The sequence below is a fragment of the Chrysemys picta genome, chromosome 3 (assembly GCF_011386835.1).
Source record: "Chrysemys picta bellii isolate R12L10 chromosome 3, ASM1138683v2, whole genome shotgun sequence".
Taxonomy (NCBI): domain Eukaryota; kingdom Metazoa; phylum Chordata; order Testudines; family Emydidae; genus Chrysemys; species Chrysemys picta.
The window spans coordinates 169,364,879-169,384,660 of NC_088793.1; the positions used below are offsets into that span (position 1 = coordinate 169,364,879).

At 46.0% G+C, this 19,782-nt stretch overlaps 3 protein-coding genes across 3 annotated transcripts in view; 1 reads left to right on the top strand and 2 right to left on the bottom strand.

Annotated features, from left to right (window-relative positions):
• Positions 1 to 5,264: 5,264 nt before the first annotated feature.
• On the bottom strand, positions 5,265 to 6,941 carry LOC135982509 (myb/SANT-like DNA-binding domain-containing protein 2). The gene is made up of 2 exons (XM_065589520.1): positions 6,401 to 6,941; positions 5,265 to 5,852 (listed from the first exon to the last, which is right to left on the bottom strand). The coding sequence occupies exons 1-2, from the start codon at positions 6,939 to 6,941 to the stop codon at positions 5,383 to 5,385; spliced, it is 1,011 nt and encodes a 336-aa protein (XP_065445592.1). The 3' UTR covers positions 5,265 to 5,382.
• Positions 6,942 to 7,476: 535 nt separating this feature from the next.
• Positions 7,477 to 10,198, bottom strand: TBCC (tubulin folding cofactor C). The gene has a single exon (XM_005301312.4). The coding sequence runs from the start codon at positions 10,196 to 10,198 to the stop codon at positions 9,074 to 9,076; it is 1,125 nt and encodes a 374-aa protein (XP_005301369.3). The 3' UTR covers positions 7,477 to 9,073.
• The window catches only part of BICRAL (BICRA like chromatin remodeling complex associated protein), a 68,351-nt gene continuing 58,746 nt past the window's right edge, over positions 10,178 to 19,782 (top strand). The window contains exon 1 of the mRNA XM_005301258.5: positions 10,178 to 10,315. The gene's annotated coding sequence lies outside the window, so the exon portion shown is untranslated. The remainder of the gene's footprint in view (positions 10,316 to 19,782) is intronic.

Consider the following 19,782-nt stretch of genomic DNA (forward strand, 5'->3'; position numbering starts at 1 on the left):
GGACTCCAGCTTGTCTGCATGTCTATACTGCAACTTTATAGCCCCCAGCCGGACCCCAAGTCAGCTGACACAGGACAGCTGCGGGTGTTTTATTGTAGTGTAGACATATCCTCAGACTTGGGCTCAGACCCAGGGTCCTAGAACCCTTCGATGAGTGGAGGGTTCGAGCCCAAGTCAAGCCGGGACCCAGGTTTCAAGCTCTATTGCTTTGCAGTATAGATGTAGCCCTCACCCATGACTCAGGTCCTGGGAGTCTGCCAAAAGTATCCCACAATCCTATGGGCCAACTTCCTTTGTCCTCTCTATCTCAAGAATTGCCAATTGACTCCAGGAAAACAAAAGCAAGCCCCTTATTGTAATGCAGCACTCAGTCAGAGTTTAACCCTTCCATTGTTTTCTGACCGCAGAGCTGCAAACACACCTTCAGAGAAGCTTCTGTGTTTGTAATGGAGACTGAACAGAAGATGCCCTTCGCAAAGGTCTCTGCTTCATGGCTGTTTTGCTGGCCCCCCACCAGAGATTCACCAAAATGTGACTGGAGCACAGCCAGATTTTGGTGAATCTCTGGTGTGAGGCCAGCAAAATGGATTTTACTAAGAGTACTAGGAATGACTAGGGTCAATGGTGAAATTTTCACGCTGCACTGTGGATGCCAGAGCCCTGACTTCGAGCCCAGGGTAGAAAAGTCTTAATCTAGACTTTACCAGTGTAGATACTCAGCCCCAAATTCTCTAATCCTGGGTCTACTGAGTTGAATCCCATTAACACCAGGCTTACATTGCAATAGAAGCATACCCTTTTTTCCTACACAAGACCTGAAGTATGGGTAACCTATGCTGGGGAAATAAGGGGGCTCTTTATGCCTCCTCGCTCCTCTATGTGGGCACAAAGTGGCTTATGACTGTGCCAAAAGTTGTCACTGAAAAATGAGAATGAATTTTTGATGAGTATTTTGCATTATTCACCCAATTCTAATCTGCTCTGTTTTACAGAAATTAAAAGGCATTTGACTTCAAGCTGCTCCTATGTTGACAATTTTGTATCCACCAGATACAGAAACTAAATTTGAACCTTTATGTTTAATGATCAGTGTAGTGTATATAAACATTAGTGCAGCTTTTTTAGACACAATACTGTTGTTCATTCAATTCCCTTACTTAGAGTAATTCCCAGGCAGGAAAAGAAGATTCTACATACAGTAGAGACAGCCTCTGGGAAGGGCGAGGGGTTGTGAGACTAACCATATCACTTTTATATTTATATATACACAGAATTCTTTGCATGAGTGAGTGATCTCTTAAACTCAGTCCTCAAGATAATCACTTCAAACTGAATTATGATGCTTCATTTCATACTGCCAAAGCTATGTGCCCTAGGCAGTGCAATCATTATGGCGAACCTTTAGAGGGGGAATAGTAGTTTGTATTCAACCACATTACTACTAATTGTCTGAAAATTCTCTTCTGAAATTTTAGCTTTCCTCCATGATTACAAGACCCAGAATTTTCTTAAGAGTGAAGCACTTTACAGAAGAGAAGGCATTGAGAATTGGCAACTCACTTCAGTGATTTCTGAGAAGGTACCAGTCTCTGTAATCCATCTTTGGGCTTTCCTCCCTTTGTTGATTACTCCTGGGGGAATTCTGCACCACTGTGCATGCACAGAATTAATGTATCCCCCAGATTTCTTTGCAGAAATATGACTTTTTGACAGGGAAGGTGCAAGAGCTGTCACGCACCACTCCCTAGCTGTGGAGGTACCTCATTTCAGGCACCCAACACAGAACTACAGCAGGAAGTGAAGAAGACTTGCTTATTGTCAGTGCAAAACTAAGTAAGGGTATGTCTACACTACGAAATTAGTTCAAATTTATAGAAGCCGGTTTTATTGAAATCGGTTGTATACAGCCGATTGTGTATGTCCACACAATAAAATGCTCTAGGTGCTCTAGTCGGCAGACCGCGTCCACAGTACGAGGCTAGCGTCGACTTCCGGAGCATTGCACTATGGGTAGCTATCCCACAGCTATCCCACAGTTCCCGCAGTCTCCGCCGCCCCTTGGAATTCTGGGTTGAGATCCCAATGCCCGGATGATGCAAAACAGTGTTGCGGGCGGTTCTGGGTACATGTCGTCAGGCCCCTCCCTCCCCCGTCACAGCAACGGCAGACAATAGATTCGCGCCTTTTTATCTGGGTTACCTGGGTTACCTGTGCAGACAACATGGAGCCAGCTCAGCACAGCTGAGCTCACCGTCACCATATGTCCTCTTGGTGCCGGCAGACGTGGGACTGCATTGCTACACAGCAGCAGCTGCTAACTGCCTTTTGGCGGTAGACGGTGCAGTAGACTGGTAGCCTTCATCGGCGATCTGGGTGCTGGCAGCCGTGGGGCTTGCCTTTTGGCAGTAAATGGTGTATTATGACTGTTAGCCGGCCTATTACAAGTCGGGTCATCGCACGTTAGCAGTCTTCCCCGAGCAGCCGATTGTGCAATAGGCCTGAAGACCATCGTCATACACCGCCCCGTATTTGCTGCCAAGCACCCAGAAAGATGCCGAGGGCTATCAGTCACGCTGCACCGTCGTCTTAAGATGTAAAAAAATAGATTTTCTCTGTATTCATTTGCTTCCCCCTCCCTCCGTCAAATCAACGGCCTGCTAAACCCAGGGTTTTCAGTTTAATCTTTGGGGGGGACCAGTCTGTGACAGTTGTTTGTGTCTCTCCCTGATGCACAGCCACCGTTCTTTATTTTAATTCCCTGTGCCTGTACGCCATGTCGTCACTCGGCCCCCCTCCCTCCTTCCCCTAGTCCGTCAGATACTACGTTTGCGCCACAGCTCGAGCCGAGAAGCGGTTCGCGCCTTTTCTTTGAATTCTGGGTTGAGATCCCAATGCCCGGATGATGCAAAACAGTGTCGCGGGCGGTTCTGGGTACATGTCGTCAGGCCCCTCCCCCCTCATCACAGCAACGGCAGACAATAGATTCGCGCCTATTTACCTGGGTTACCTGTGCAGACAACATACCACGGCAAGCATGGAGCCCGCTCAGCTCAGCTGAGCTCACCGTCACCATATGTCCTCTGGGTGCCGGCAGACGTGGGACTGCATTGCTACACAGCAGCAGCTGCTAACTGCCTTTTGGCGGTAGACAGTGTAGAATGAGTAATAGCCGTGGGGCTGGCAGCCGTAGTGCTGCATTGCACCAGCCCCTTCCAGGCGATGGTATATTATGACTGGTACCCATCGTCGTCATACTGATATGGCTGTCAATCATGGCCACCTGGGCAGACATGCTACTGTTTTGATGATGACGGTTACCAGTCATAATATACTATTTTCTGCCAATTGCCCAGTATTGTCTGCTAAGCACCCAGAAGAGGCCGAGGGCGATGCTGGGTGCTGGCGGACGTGGGGCTGGCAGACGTGGGGCTGCATTGCTACACAGCAGCAGCCCCTTGCCTTTTGGCAGATGATGGTATTTTATGATTGGTACCCATCGTCGTCGTATTGGTATGGCTGTCACTCATGCTGCAGCGTCGGCTGCCACCTTAAGATGTAAAAAATAGATTTGTTCTGTGTTCATTTGCTTCCCCTTCCTCCGTGAAATCAACGGCCTGCTAAGCCCAGGGTTTCCAGTTTAATCTTTGGGGGCACCATTCTGTGTGACAGTTGTTTGTGTTTCTCCCTGTTCCTGTACCTGTACGCCATGTCGTCACTCGGCCCTCCCTCCCTCCCTCCCTCCCGCCCTCCTTCTCCTGGTCCATCAGATACTACTTTCGCGCCTTTTTTCTGACCAGGCGCCATAGCTAGCACTGGGATCATGGAGCCCGCTCAGATCACCGCGGCAATTATGAGCACTATGAACACCACGCGCATTGTCCTGGAGTATATGCAGAGCCAGGACATGCCAAGGCGAAACCCGGACCAGGCGAGGAGGCGATTGCAGCACGGCGACGAGAGTGATGAGGAAATTGACATGGCCATAGACCTCTCACAAGGCACAGGCCCCAGCAATGTGGAAATCATGGTGTTACTGGGGCAGGTTGATACCGTGGAACGCCGATTCTGGGCCCGGGAAACAAGCACAGACTGGTGGGACCGCATCGTGCTGCAGGTATGGGACGATTCCCAGTGGCTGCGAAACTTTCGCATGCGTAAGGGCACTTTCATGGAACTTTGTGACTTGCTTTCCCCTGCCCTGAAACGCCAGGATACCAAGATGAGAGCAGCCCTCACAGTTGAGAAGCGAGTGGCGATAGCCCTGTGGAAGCTTGCAACGCCAGACAGCTACCGGTCAGTCGGGAATCAATTTGGAGTGGGCAAATCTACTGTGGGGGCTGCTGTGATCCAATTTGCCAGGGCAATGAAAGACCTGGTGATAGCAAGGGTAGTGACTCTGGGCAACGTGCAGTCAATAGTGGATGGTTTTGCTGAAATGGGATTCCCAAACTGTGGCGGGGCCATAGACGGAACCCATATCCCTATCTTGTCACCGGAGCACCAAGCCACCGACTACGTAAACCGCAAGGGGTACTTTTCAATGCTGCTGCAAGCCCTGGTGGATCACATGGGACGTTTCACCAACATCAACGTGGGATGGCCGGGAAAGGTACATGATGCTCGCGTCTTCAGGAACTCTGCTCTGTTTCGAAAGCTGGAGGAAGGGACTTTCTTCCCGGACCAGAAAGTGACCATTGGGGATGTTGAAATGCCTATCGTGATCCTTGGGGACCCAGCCTACCCCTTAATGCCATGGCTCATGAAGCCGTACACAGGCAGCCTGGACAGGAGTCAGGACCTGTTCAACTACAGGCTGAGCAAGTGCCGAATGGTAGTGGAATGTGCATTTGGACGTTTAAAAGTGCGCTGGCGCAGCTTACTGACTCGCTCAGACCTCAGCGAAAAGAATATCCCCATTGTTATTGCTGCTTGCTGTGCGCTCCACAATATCTGTGAGAGTAAGGGGGAGACCTTTATGGCGGGGTGGGAGGTTGAGGCAACTCGCCTGGCCGCTGATTACACGCAGCCAGACACCAGGGCGGTTAGAGGAGCACAGCAGGGCGCGGTGCACATCAGAGAAGCTTTGAAAATGAGTTTTGTGACTGGCCAGGCTACTGTGTGAAACTTCTGTTTGTTTCTCCTTGATGAACCCTCCAACCCCCCCCCCCCCCCGACCCGGTTCACTCTACTTCCCTGTAAACCAACCACCCCACCCCACCCTCCCCTCCCCTCCCCTCCCGCTTGCAGAGGCAATAAAGTCATTGTTTTTTCACATTCATGCATTCTTTATTAGTTCCTTACAGAGGTAGGGGGATAATTGCCAAGGTAGCTGGGATGGGTGGGGGAGGAGGGATGGAAAAGGACATACTGCATTTTAAAACTTTAACTCTTATTGAAGCCCAGCCTTCTGATGCTTGGGCGATCATCTGGGGTGGAGTGACTGGGTGGACGGAGGCCCCCCCACCGTGTTCTTGGGCGTCTGGGTGAGGAGGCTATGGAACTTGGGGAGGAGAGCTGTTGGTTACACAGGGGCTGTAGCGGCGGTCTCTGCTCCTGCTGCCTTTCCTGCAACTCAACCATACGCTCGAGCATATCACTTTGATGCTCCAGCAGACGGAGCATTGCCTCTTGCCGTCTGTCTGCAAGCTGACGCCACCTATCGTCTTCAGCCCGCCACCTCTCCTCTCGTTCATGTTGGGCTTTTCTCATGTCCGACATTGACTGCCTCCACGCATTCTGCTGTGCTCTATCAGCGTGGGAGGACATCTGCAGCTCCGTGAACATCTCGTCCCTCGTCTTACGTTTTCTCTTTCTAATGTTCACGAGCCTCTGCGAAGGAGAAACATTTGCAGCTGGTGGAGGAGAAGGGAGAGGTGGTTAAAAAAGACACATTTTAGGGAACAATGGGTACACTCTTTCATTACAAGGTCGCATATTTCGGCTTGCAGGCAGCCATCGTAGGCCACAGTGTTTTGGCTTTTTTAACCTTCTTAACATGCGGGAAAGGTTGCAAACAGCAGCGCATTTCCCATATCAAGGATGAATTGGGTTGTCCATTTAAAATGGGGTTTCAATGTAAAAGGAGGGGGCTGCGGTTTCCCGGTTAACATGCGGCACAAACACAAGTAAACCACCCCCCCCCCCCCCCACACACACGATTCTCTGGGATGATCACTTCACCCCTCCCCCCCACCGCGTGGTTAACAGCGGGGAACATTTCTGGTCAGAATAGCAGGAACGGGCGCCTCTGAATGTCCCCCTTAATAAAATCACCCCATTTCAACCAGGAGAGCTTTCTGGAGATGTCCCTGGAGGATTTCCGCTCCATCCCCATACACGTTAACAGACTTGCTTGCTTTTTTTTTGTAATGTTTACAAATATTTACAAAGTTACACTCACCAGAGGTCTCCTGTGTGCCCTGAGGGTCTTGGGTGAGTTCGGGGGTTACTGGTTCCAGGTCCAGGGTCACAAACATATCCTGGCTGTTGGGGAAACCGGTTTCTCCGCTTCCTTGCTGCTGTGAGCTACCTACAGTACCTCCATCGTCATCTTCCTCGTTCCCCGAACCGTCTTCCCTGTGTGTTTCTCCAGTGAGAGAGTCATAGCACACGGTTGGGGTAGTGGTGGCTGCACCCCCTAGGATCGCATGCAGCTCCGCGTAGTAGCGGCAAGTTTGCGGCTCTGCCCCGGACCTTCCGTTTGCTTCTCTGGCTTTGTGGTAGGCTTGCCGTAGCTCCTTAATTTTCACACGGCACTGCTGTGTGTCCCTGTTATGGCCTCGGTCCTTCATGGCCTTGGAGATCTTTTCTAATACTTTTCCATTTCTTTTACTGCTACGGAGTTCAGCTATCACTGCTTCATCTCCCCATATGGCGAGCAGATCTCGTACTTCCCGTTCGGTCCATGCTGGAGCTCTTTTGCGATCCTGGGAGGACTCCATGACGGTTACTTGTGCTGATGAGCTCTGCGTGGTCACCTGTGCTCTCCACGCTGGGCAAACAGGAAATGAAATTCAAACCTTCGCGGGTCTTTTCCTGTCTACCTGGTCAGTGCATCTGAGTTGAGAGCGCTGTCCAGAGCGGTCACAATGAAGCACTGTGGGATAGCTCCCGGAGGCCAATAACATCGAATTCCGTCCACACTACCCCAATTCCGACCCGCAAAGGCCGGTTTTATCGCTAATCCCCTCGTCGGAGGTGGTGTAAAGAAACCGGTTTAAAGGGCCCTTTAAGTCGAAAGAAAGGGCCTCGTTGTGTGGACGTGTCCAGGCTTAATTCGGTTTAACGCTGCTAAAGTCGACCTAAACCCGTAGTGTAGACCAGGCCTAAGTAAATGGGGGGCGGGGGGAGGGGAACAGCACTTATAGTAAAGAGCAAATGTGATTCTTTACAAGTAGAGCTTGTTATAAGATGTCACATCTTAAATTGTGTAGTCTTAGAATGTCCTTTACAGTAGATACAGACCCCTAAGAACTATTTTCTTTGAACATATTTATTAGACTGCCAAAAGTTTCCACATCAGCAGAAAATTAGACAAAATAAGGACTGAGTTAAATACAGTTGCTAAAGTACATTCATGGTATTATACTTGAAACTGTAAGCCAGAAGATGTAAGTTAGTACAAGTAAACAAAACTGCAAAGTTGTGAAAATACCCTCTTTCATTTACAATTTGGGTTTGGGGGTAACAACTTTATTCTGGAAAGGAAACAGTGAATTGGTGAGACTATATTTGTTCTTGAAAAACAGTCAAGAGTACCTTCAACTAGATACTGCTTTACAGTGATTATGAATGTGTTTGATGTTTTAAAACATTGCACTTCAGCCCAGAGAGCATAGGGTTTTTTTCCCCAGTAGGCAAGGCAGTGTTTATATTTATCTACACTAATATTTTAGATTAGAGATTTTACAATGGAATGACTTTTGAACAAGGCAGTTCTGTTTCAAATTTCCACACCCTTATACCATCTGTCCTACTTGTAAACACAATGAGCACTTTCAAGGGAAGTTCCTGTATAGTTTTTAAAAAAACTAAACTAAAGGACAAAGGCTTGCAGACTATTCCATGTTGTTTTCTAATGTAAGTACATAATGCTACACCACGTGGAGTGCTTTCTGAAGGGCTACTGCCACATCTTCACCAAAATAGACTTTGGTAAATACCTTCTCTTTTGTATAGGCAACTTGCATAAGCTATCAGTACAGACAATAGATTAAGAGTGTGTAGTTAAAATTCTTTGTTTGGGGGGGGGGGGGGGAGAGGAGAGGAAGCTCTCTAAACCAATCTCCTCCCCAAACATTTCACATCAATTCAACCCCTTTAGGCAACTAAATATAGCCTCCCATCAGGAAAAGAGGGAGGTTCTTACATTGGTGGCCAACATATTGTAAAAGCCTAGGGAGGACAAGGCAATTTGTAGTTTTCACCCATGTTAGCAGACCAAAGTAAATCCTAGGCCTGGTATATGCTGAAAATTTAGGCTGATTTAACTACATAGCTTAGGGGTGTGAATCTACATCTCTCAGGAGTGTGAATTTAAATCAACCTAAACCCCAGTGTAGACAGCACTAGGTCAACGGAAAAATTCCACCTTTCTAAAAAACTTTTACCACATTACCTACCATGAAGAACACACACTAGTGAAGACAGGGTTGTAGATTGTAATATGCTATAGAACTCAGGAGTCTGAGCATTAGATTTCCTGGTCCACTGAAATGTACATTACCACAAGACAATTCAGATTTTATCTAGTTGAACAACAAGCAGGCAGCAGCATACCTTTATTTAGAGGCTCATTGCCAGTGAGCAGGGAAACAGTGTACAAATCACAGAAGCCAGCCCTAAAGAGTTGTCACCGGGATACTGCAGTGGTTACCAGCCTCTAGCATAGCACATCAATTTATAGCAGTTTAGAACAAGTAGTTTAATCCCACATTATAATTCAGCATTTAAAGACCCACAAACTGCTATTGATTAAGTTGTTTTAGAATGAATCAAAGTTAGTTTTATTTGCAGCTATGCTGGGACCTGCTGATCAATCACAAGTTTCAAGTGTTTCCTTTGCAGCCTCCATTCAGTCCCACTGGGTGATTCTGTCCTGCTCAGGGATCACGCTCCAGTTGGGCGAGGGCTCATCCCGGGCCAGCCAGTCAAAGTCATCCACCAGGTTCCAGTTGTTCCTGCCTCTGTCCAGCCCGGAGGACTCGTAGTCGCCCTCGATGCCTGGGTAGCTCCAGGTGTAGGGGGCGAAGCGGACGCCACGGCAGTCCTCCACGATAGCCCGGCTGGTCACCTGCACGTAGATCCGGGTGTCCCGGGTGCGGTGGGTGCGGAGCTGCTGGCAAGCCAGGACCAGGAGGCAGTCACTACACCCGTCCACCAGCACCGAGGTGGAGACGGGCCCACAGAGCACGGTGCAGCCCCGGCAGTCCCGTACCCGGAGCGTGTTGGGGTTGCCGCGGAGCAGCACGCGGCAGTCGCTCAGGTCGGCCAGGAGCACATCGCGCTGCAGCAGCTCCGAGGGGCCGAGCTCCAGTGTCTGGGCCTCGGCCTGGCTGAAGCCGCACAGCGGGGGGCCGCTCCCTTCGCCCTCCGCGGGCAGCTGGCCGGCTGGGGCTCGCGGCGGGACGGACTCCGCGGGCAGCTGGCCGGCCGGGGCGGCAGGCGGGGCGGACTCCGCCTCCTTCCTGCGGGCCCGGAAGGCGAATCGCTTCTTGGGCTGCAGCTGCTGGCGCTTGGCCGTCAGGGCCCCTTGGAGCCGGCTCAGCGCCTCCTGCGCCTGCCGCACCTCGTACGGCGCCAGGAAGCGGACGCTGTCGGTGAGGAGCTTCTGCAGCCCTTGCAGCCGGGCAGCCGCCTCCTCCAGCGACTCGGGCCGGCCCGCCGCCTCCTCCTCCTCCGCCTGGCCCGGGCCGGGCCCCAGCAGCGCCTCGATGGCCGCCCGCTCCCGGGAGAAGGCGGCCACGAAGAACCCGCTCTGCTCCTCCTGCACCGCCTGGGCCGCCTTCTCCTGCCGCCGCCGCTCCGCTTCCCGCTGCCGCTCCGCCTCCCGCCGCTGCAGCCGCTCCGGCACCGCCACAGCCCGCGGCCCCAGTGGGGCAACGCCGCCGCCAGAAGCTGCCGGACCCCGCTCTGCAGCCGCTGCCTCCATCTTCTCCCCCGTCCCGCTGCTCCGCCTCTCACTAAGCGGCCTGCTCATTGGCTGCCGGCACCCTGGGCTGGGTCCCCGCCCTCGATTGGCGGCCGGCCTTTCAGGAGGGGGGGTGGGCGTGGCCTCGCGTGTTTTTAAAGGGGCCGGCGCCTCTCTGCGGGAAGGGTGAGTCTCCGCATTAGACGTGCCCGCCTGTGGGTTTGTTGTTATTGGGCTTCCGAAATTAGAGCCAGGCCGTAAATAACCCCGCGTGACCCCCTCCCCCACTCACCCGCGCGCGCGGGGCCGGTCCCCTGCTGAGCCTGGCGGAGGAGGAGGCCGCGCGACCAGTAGCAGCAGGTGCGCGCGCTACTCGCCGGCAGCGCGGCGTGGCCCTGCTCCTCCGCCCGGCAGGGGGGCAGCCTCGGCCGCGCCAGGCTTCCCCCGTCAGGAGAGACCCCGCGGGGGTGACGGAGCTTCGGCTCCCCCCTCTGGCTGGTCCCTTCCCTCTAGGTGCTGCGGTCCCCAAGCCGGGGCCTTCCTGCCCCGCTGCAGCAGCGCCACCCCCCCCCCCCCCCGTGGGGGAGGGAGTCTGCTGAGAGCAGCCGTAGGGCAGTGGGCCTGGGACGGGTCCCTAGGAAGGCTGGGGCTGCGCGTCAGGCGTGGGCCGGGGTAACCCAACACCAGGAGCAATAAGGGGCCAGGGCCAGAGCCGAAATAACCCTGACATTGTCTCCCTGCCCCCGCAGCCTGTTCCCTCCACACAGCCTCTTCCGATCGCCTGTCAGTTCGCTTTGAAGATGGGCTGCGGGGAGGTTTTCTTCCCGCTTCCCGTTTTCTTCCTTCCGTGACTTGTAAATAATTTGCGGTCTGAGGCGTTGTCGTGACTAGAATGTATTTGACGTTCAAAATAAAGTCTGGCCTAAGCGAGTGATGGCTGCCCACTGAATTATGTTATTTTTATTGTGAATTTCTATGTATTATGAAGGTCTTGGCCCTATAGACTACAAAGAGGAAGACCTGGGCTGTGCCCCTGAAGGAATTTACAAAATAAATGGACATGTATTAAAAGTACTGTCAAAATTAAGACCGAGTACACTGGATACCTAGGTCTTAAGGAGGCTCCAGTATCAAAGTGGTATAGATAAGACAAACATTGGTAGTACTTCCTGTACTAAATTTCATTTGGTGCAGATATGTGGTGCTGGCTGATTGTAGTACACATGCTCCTCAGAACTATTCCTAGGGATCAAGTGACTGTTTCAAACAGTCAAATTTTAAAATGGAGTATTTGGATGCATAAATAAACAGGGATCTAAGTAGCACATTTATATGTGCAAATGCTCGGTTTGACTGCACCATTGCAGTTGTGTTTTTCATGATTGTGCATCTGACTTCTTGATTGTCGGTTTTATTCAAAAGGGAAGGGTACAGGTGAAGGGTGTGCATGTGGGTCCTAATGTGTTTAGAGATAAGAAGCTGTTGGAAAAATATAGACCTACCAAGGATTTCTCTCACTCTGTTATTCTTTTTACTCTGTTTCTTAAATTTATTTTACAGTCAAGGCATATTTTTAAAGTAAGCCTGCTGGCTTCACAGTAGAAATATAATCAGCTGTCGCTGTGAGTTGGCAATTCTCAGCAGAACATATATTTTTTTGGTTAAACTAATGTTCTATAACACAAAGGAAGTTTATATCGTATGAGGAAGATTGCTTTATAAAAAATAAGTCTTAATGCCTGTTCAATTCTACCATTTGCCATCTTCCTCTTTGCATGTGGAAAATGCATAAAATAAACAATTATCAAATCCCCCCAACAACCTTAGAAACAATCCATTAAAATGAAAATGTGAAATATTCAGAGAAAGTGGTTTGGGTTTGATTTCTTTTATTTGGACAATATCTGTTTATCTGCTATAACTGATTGCCTGTTACAGTTAGGAGTGGGCATTGAATCTGACTGACTTCTTTGTAAGTTATAATATTTTGTTTATTGGAGAGACTGGGTTTGATTTTTGTGTCAAAAGTAAAATTACAGTATTAGCTTCTAGGGAGTATTTGTATGGGACCTTGCAGGTAGTAAAGACAGTCCATTTTGGACCATGGAGGAAGAGGCAGTAAAGAAGGAAGGCAGTGAAATGCCCTTCTTTCTTGTTTTGCAAAAGCTTAAGTTTTTAAGGGTTCTGCATTGCAATGGAGAGGGGGTATTGGTGGAATAACTTTGATGTTATGATTTAAAAATTGAAGGATGAATGTTTGTCTAGTAAGATAAGTACTTCACAGCAGGTTTGTAAGCATGGGGCGAAAGTAACACAGTAATTGCAGTGGAGTCACATTGCTTTCTTGTAATTGATTTCCAGCATACCGGAGGTAATAGTCTATTCAGATGGAATATAGAAGGGTAATGTAGTGTTTAATGCATTCCAGCACTTAGCTATCTCAACACCGCAAAGTTAATGGGTCCAGAATTCTGCTTGTAAAGGAAGAACATAAGAGTTTTTGAATCTTATAAGAAATATCTCTTAGGCTTTGAAAAAGGAGAGTGCTGATTCATGAAAACTAGAAAGAAATTCTGAAAGCCTCTCATTCCCCCCCTGTTTTGTAGGAATTATGTCAGTATAAAACATAAGTTAACTGAAATACATCAAGATGTCCTAGAGAGACACTTATGCCAATTAACAGCAGAAACAAATCCATCCCTGGTGTAACTGCTGTGGCGTTACATCAGACATTAATTCGGTGCAATGAGCTTAGTGTAAAAATAAATAAAATTTTCCTTCAACATTGTTATTTTTTCTTGGTTCTGTTATTAAAAATAAGAGGTAGATGTATGTTGTGTCAATGACAGGCAGAGTTTCCTACCTTATGCTCTCTCTGATGTAGGCAACACAAATAATGCAAGTGTACAATGATGAAAGCACTTATCTATGAACACGATAACTTTGACAAAAAACAGTTTTGTCCCATTTCTCAGCATCTCAGGAGAGAGCTTTTGAGAATGCTGTATTGAAGTCTCAAGTTACGAATACTTCATTACCTTTACAAAATTGTGTACAATCAATTGTTTTGTGCTAGAGGAAATGTCAGAAATAACCAGACACTAAATTACATTTGTCAAAATACGTTAAATAGGTACTTCTTGTGATGCAATATAATTTTTTATTGTTGACTCATAAAACTTGATAATCTTACCGGGGAGCTTCCTGCAGTTTACTGATGGTACAAAGTAGCAAGAGCCAACTGTATTTGTGAGTATGAGATTCACATAGAGAATGGAATTTTTTTGACTCTGTTAAGCCACACAAATGATCTATGGTGTTAAGAGGCTAACCAAAGTACTTTTGTACCAGTGAGTTACATGGATATCAGAGGGTGACACTGTAGACTAGTAATGAAAGATTACAGAGAAAGGAGCAACAAAATCCTTTCCTTCAATTTTCTCATCTAGAAGTTACAACTTTCCTTTCCTCATTTAGAATTTCAGATTTCAGTAAATAATTATTAGTACAGTATTTTTTGTAGGAGCACCGAGAAACTCAAACTTTTCCCGTTATTCAGACCTGTCTGTGACACCTCTAATTAAGGTTGCACTTTCTATTTTAAGCCCCTGCTTTCTGTTTATAACATTGCCAGACTTTAACCATTTGAGTTGAAATTTTCCATGCTTGTTCTTTGCCTCGGACTGAATTTTGGGGGGAATTTTCAGCAAAAACAGTTTAGCTGTTTCTGAGACCATGGTTGGCAAAACTACCTATTTTTCTCTAATCTTATTTTTTTGTAACTGTTTCATTGAAGAGTTCTAGCAGCTTCATGCTTTTGAGTGAGGAACTTGAAATTTGGCAGGTGGATGGGCCTGTGGTTAGGAAGACGCCTTTTGTTATCTCTTTTTGACAATCAATCCTGACTTGGTTTAGTTCTAAGCTTCTGAAATTACTGAGCATGTGCAAATAGCAGAGCTTTTTAGATGCTGCTGAAGTCTTTGAACATTCTGTTAACCACAAAGCTGTCGGTGCTTTAGACAGACCTTCATCTGTACTGAGCATGCACCAGCCCTATGGAGCTCTTAAATGTCACTTGTTTTAAACATGCTCCCAGGCCCTGCTTAATCTTTATCACATTGTTACAGATATAGACCATTATCTACATTTGAAATGCTTTGATTTGTTTTTTTTGATTTATTGATTCATGGCCTCTTGAAGAAAGAACTAGTGAACAGAGAAATACATTAGAATGTTGATTCCACTAGTACAAAAATATTAGACTATGTCCTTTGTGCACATTAATTTGGATAACAATTAATCGAGGTTACATTTTTTTTAGGGAAATATGTTCTTAAAAATTAACCTTAAGGTAACAACGCTCTTGCTTTTGGGTATGTCTACACTGCAGCTGGGAATAAGCCTCCCAGCCTGGGGAAGACAGATTTGGGGACTTGAGTTAGCATGCTAAAAATAGCAGTGTGGACACTGAGGCTTGGGCTCTCAAGGCTAGGGGGTCGGGTGGGCTTGAGAGTCTGAGCTGCAGCCTAACCAACAACGTCCACACTGCTATTTTTAGCATACTAACTCAAGTCCTGCTGGTGTGAGTCTGTCTACCTGGGCTTGGAGGCTCTCTCCCAGCTGCAGGGCCCAATTCTCTCCTCAGTTACCCTGGTACTGAATTCAGTGGAAGTTGCATCCCTTTATTTGAAGGGAGAATTAGGTCCTAGGTTCAAGTTCCATGTAAGAAGTTGGGTTCATAATTTGCCACTATTACTGTGCCATAATGTTCAGGTGAAAATTAAAGACTGCATTGCACTTTTGTCACTACTTAAAAACTATAGGGAATAACTCTATAAATCTGTCCAACAGTATCTGTCTGTCAAATAGGATTGTTTTATCCAAGACCCAAAGCTGCCCCACCAAGGAACATGGATAATGTGGCTCTGTGTGGGCATAGGAGTCCTGCATTGTTCTGAGTCTAGGGTTGGGGCATGACAGTGTGTGAATTGCTGATGGCTGCATAATGGATGCTGCATTGGTCTACACAACCATTGCACTACAAGGGTCTGATTCCAGTTTACACTAAGGCCCTTTTACACAGCTCTGGAACTCTGATGGGGCCTTAAAGTGAGCATATGAATTATATTTAAACTCACTTTAAGACCTTTTTACACTGCACACTTTACATACTTTAAAAGGGCCTTACTGAAAATGAGAATCAGCACCTTAGTACATAACACATTATTGAAAGCACTTTTGGGTACTTTGCATGTGAAAAGCTCTATATAAAACTAAAATTCTATTCTATTTTAATGCAGTTTCATATTTTTTTGTAAATATAATTTATTAAATCTTTTCAAAAAGCGAAAGTGATCACATGATAGAAGCAATTATAAAGACAGTTCCTGCCAGCATCTGTATAATTAGGATATTGTGTTAACATTTCCATTATTAATACCTGTTTCCAGAATTTTTAAATTCATTATAATTCACTGTGAGCGGAGGTTTCCCCCTGGAATCACTTTTTTTTCTTTATTCCTCAAGGGATAGAGACTTCAAACCCTTCTATTGGTCCTGTTGACACCCTGATTTTTCCCACTTTGTTCTCTTCCTTTTGGATATGTATATCTTTGTCTGTGTAATGTACGCTTGAGGGATAGGTCCATCCCCACTGGTTTTTACTAATCAAGTTTCTGTTTCTGTGTTTGCATGGCCAGGCATGTGATTCTTATGTTTTGGCTCTGCAGAGACAATGTAATGAAGAGGAATATGCCCTAGCCTTTTCCACATTACTTTTTGTATTTTCTCCTGAGAAGCCCTGCGCTCCAGTAATTCTTTTTGGTGAAGGTGACTTTAATGTACGCTGCTTTTTCAATCAACTAGAATGTGACACTAGGATTTGACATAGGATACCTATTTGTGCTGCTTTTAATGTTTTAGGGTTTCTGTTTATATTTCTAATTTAAAAGGATTTAAAATTAAAACTAAATACTGAGGACCAAATTTTTTTCTGATATAAACAGGTGGAACTTAACTGAATTAAATGGAGTTGAATTTAAAATGTTGCAGGTCATTAGTCTGTAATATGGGCAACTCCCTTCTAATATATATTGGAAATTTGAAAAAAACCCTAAAAGAGTGAATCTGAAAACTGTCTACTGTCTATTCCCATTACATAAGTAGTTCCATTGATTTCAAGTCTGGCTCTTGCTGCTTTTCATTCTGATTTTTATTATGCATAGGGAACAGAGTGGCTTAGATTCTCCAGTGCAACAGTGAAAGCTCTCACAGGTACTGTAGATAAGCCATAAAAAGCCTAAATTGCTAGATAAAATTAGATGAGTGGTAATGGGTTATGAAATCTTTCACATGTGGGTCCTTGGTTTAATCTGGCCTCAGTAATGACTGAAAGTAGTTACCAATTTACTATTGGTTTCTGTATGGAATACATGAAATTCAGCCTAGTTTCTAGTGGTGAAAACCATCATCACAATATTACCTGGCAACATGATGATATCATTGAAGAAGCCAAGGATTGAATTGGAATCAAGACTGCTCTATGCTTTTAGCCCTAGAAGTGTTTTTTCTTGTCAAGGAGCATCAGCTGGGCAACATGGGAAAGATTGCATTATTACCTCCCATGCTGTAGTGAATAATGGTAGACTAGAGATTTAGCATTCTGTGGATTAAACTTTTAGTTCTTGTTATTTAGCACTTAAATTCAGTTAATTTTTGAAATCAGACTTTACCTGTACATTTAGTGTTATGAAATTTTAAAAATTTGTACCACTGTTGAAACCCTTTATAAATAAAAATAATCTAGTATCTTCCATTTTATTATAGAGTTTTAAGTGGCAAACATTATATTAAGACTGAAATTCCACTTTTGTTGTAAACCTGTGTTTCACATGCTCAAATCTCTTTCAAAATGTTTGAGGTGAAACTTCATGTTTGCAGGAAGGGAGTTAGCACAGATCTGGGGCTTAGCAAAGGTCTGGAAGACACAAGATGTGTTTCTGTTCCTGGCACTGACTCGCTGTGTGATTAAGTTGGTTAATTCCCAAATTTTTAATTATCTCTGCTAATTTTGAGTGCCCAACTTGTGATACCTGGGGATTGATTTTCAGATACTGAGCTCCTGCAGTTCCCACTTCAACTGGAATGAGTGCGCAGCTCCTCTGAAAATTTGGTCTTAGGTGTCTAAAGCTGAGCATCCAAAAACGTAGGCATGCAAAACCAGAGGCAACTTTTGAATGTTTGCCCCTAAACTTCTCTGCTACAGTTTCTCCTTCTGTAAAATAGTTAGAATATTCATCTGCTTTATAGGTGTGTTGTGAAGGTTAGCTAATTGTCTCATTTGTAAAGCACTTTGAGATCCTTGGTTGATAGACTTGATAAGTACGAAGTAGTCATATATTTGGTCTCAACTAAAGATTGTGTTTTGAATATCTAACCTTTTGTTAAATAATGAAGACAATGTCAAGGCATTTATTTATAAATAAATAAGACCCAACCTCCATGCCACTATCTTAAATGCAGGTTCCATATCGTGCATGTGGAACAGATTGGCCCTACTGCAGTATTTTTCAAGTTAGTGCTATCATGAAACATAGATTGTCCGGTAGCTTCACATCTCCATTTACAGGGATTACACAATGATTCTCTGCTATAAAAGCTGAAAAAGATAAGAGATGTGTGGCTCATTGAGAGCTAGTTATCATACTTGGCTCAAAACAATGGCCCAATCTTGCATAGTTTTTTACAGGAAAAAATTTCTTACTTTTTTTTTTTTTGCCTGAACAAGGACTGGGCCAGAATAAAGTGTAGGGATTGGGTCAGAAAAGTACAGTTTCTTTTGTCTGCCAATGTTTGTTTAATTATATAGAGCCCAATGTTGCAACCCTTATTCATGTTGAGTAGTACTTGAAGTCAATGGGACTTTACATGTGACTACATGGTTCATGTGCGTGTGCACTGGGCCTCAGCCTAGAGCAGTGGTCCCCAACCTTTTTCGTCTGGCAGGCGCCAGACGACGAGCCACGGAGGACCATGGCGGTGGACAAGCATCTGCCGAAATGCCGCCGACAAGTGGCGTCAATAGGCGTCGCCACCGAAATACTGCAGGCAAGCAGCGTCATCGAGAGGTGTCGCTGCTGAAATGACACCGAAAATCGGCGGCTTCTCGGCGGCATTTCGGCGGATGCCTGTCTGACGGCCAGTACGCGGGTGCACTTAGATGCCCCGGTGGGCGCCATGGCGGGGACCCCTGGCCTAGAGGATTCTGTCTTTTAATGAAAGCCTTAAGATCCATTGAAGACCTCTGAGAATTTATTGGCCAAATCCCCTCGCACTTCTGGAGCAAGGGCCAGGGTAAACCCTGTGTCCCAGATGGAAGAATTAGAAGGGAAGCTCTCAAGTAAAAAGATGCAGTTTCTATTTTCCTCAGGATTATTCTCGCTTAGGAGAGAAAAGGATCCAAAATAATTTAGCAGTGGAAGTATACTACAGCAATTACTACTTTGCATTTATTCAAAAGTATCAAAATGACTTAAAGGTAGGTAAGTGATATTGTTCTCTTTTAACAAGTGGTGAAACTGAGGTCAGTGTGATTGTGAGCCAAATTTTCGAAAGTGGCCTTTAATTTTGAATGGTTCCATTTCTGGCTGCACAACTTCAGGCACATTGGTCCTGATTTTCAGAAGAGTTGAACACCTAAAACTCCAATTGTGAGCAGCTCGTGCTCAGCACCTCTGAAAAGATACTGTGTTAATAGAGGGAATCATAAGTAGCTAGATAACTTGGAAATGAGGGCTTAGGTGTTTGCAGTTGGACACCCAAAAATAGAGGCCACTAATAAAATTTGGACCTAAGTGATGTACCCATGATCTCTCACTGAATCAGTGGGAGAGTCAGAAATGAACACAGGATTTCTTTTGACTCCCATTATCTACTGATGTTGCCTCCCTTTTATTTAATGTCTTTCCTGCTACAATTCTACTCAACAGCAGGTGCTCCATCATGTGTCTGCTTTTTTGTTGCAACCCACTGGTGCTTAGCTTCTGAATTACACCTTTAATATTGCCTACTTGAGCTACATCCTGAACGGTGTACATCCTATGTCAAATGCTGATTGTGCCTTTGCTGTGGTGGGCCCTAAGATGTGGAACTTGTTCCGCCTTGGCCTCTATTCCAATCCGTTACCCTCACAGGTCAATTTTAAATATCTTACATCTTTTTTTCCGAATTTCTTTTGTATTACTTTTACATAACTGTTGTTGGCCTCTTATGTGCTTATATCCTTATGCTTTTCCTATTTTTCCCTAGGCGGTCAGTGTTTTAAGGAGGATGCTTTTATTCATTCTCTCACTGTAGTTTTATGTGTTTGTTTATTTTATTTGCCAATTAAAAGGAGTACTTGTCCATTGCTCTAGGTGTTTTTTGATGATCCTTAAATGTACAATTGTGAAAGAGATTCTTCCAGTAATCAGCCTTGAGCCGTTAATGGTGATAGTCACAACAACCAACAATAAAACTGCGGCAAAAAACATGCTTAAGCTATCTGGCCAAAGCCTTACTAGTCCTTTGCAGCTAGAGAAAATAACATGGCCCTTGCAGTATGCCCTGAACTTCAATACATTCTGACTATTTCAGACATTCAGGGGAGGGGAGGG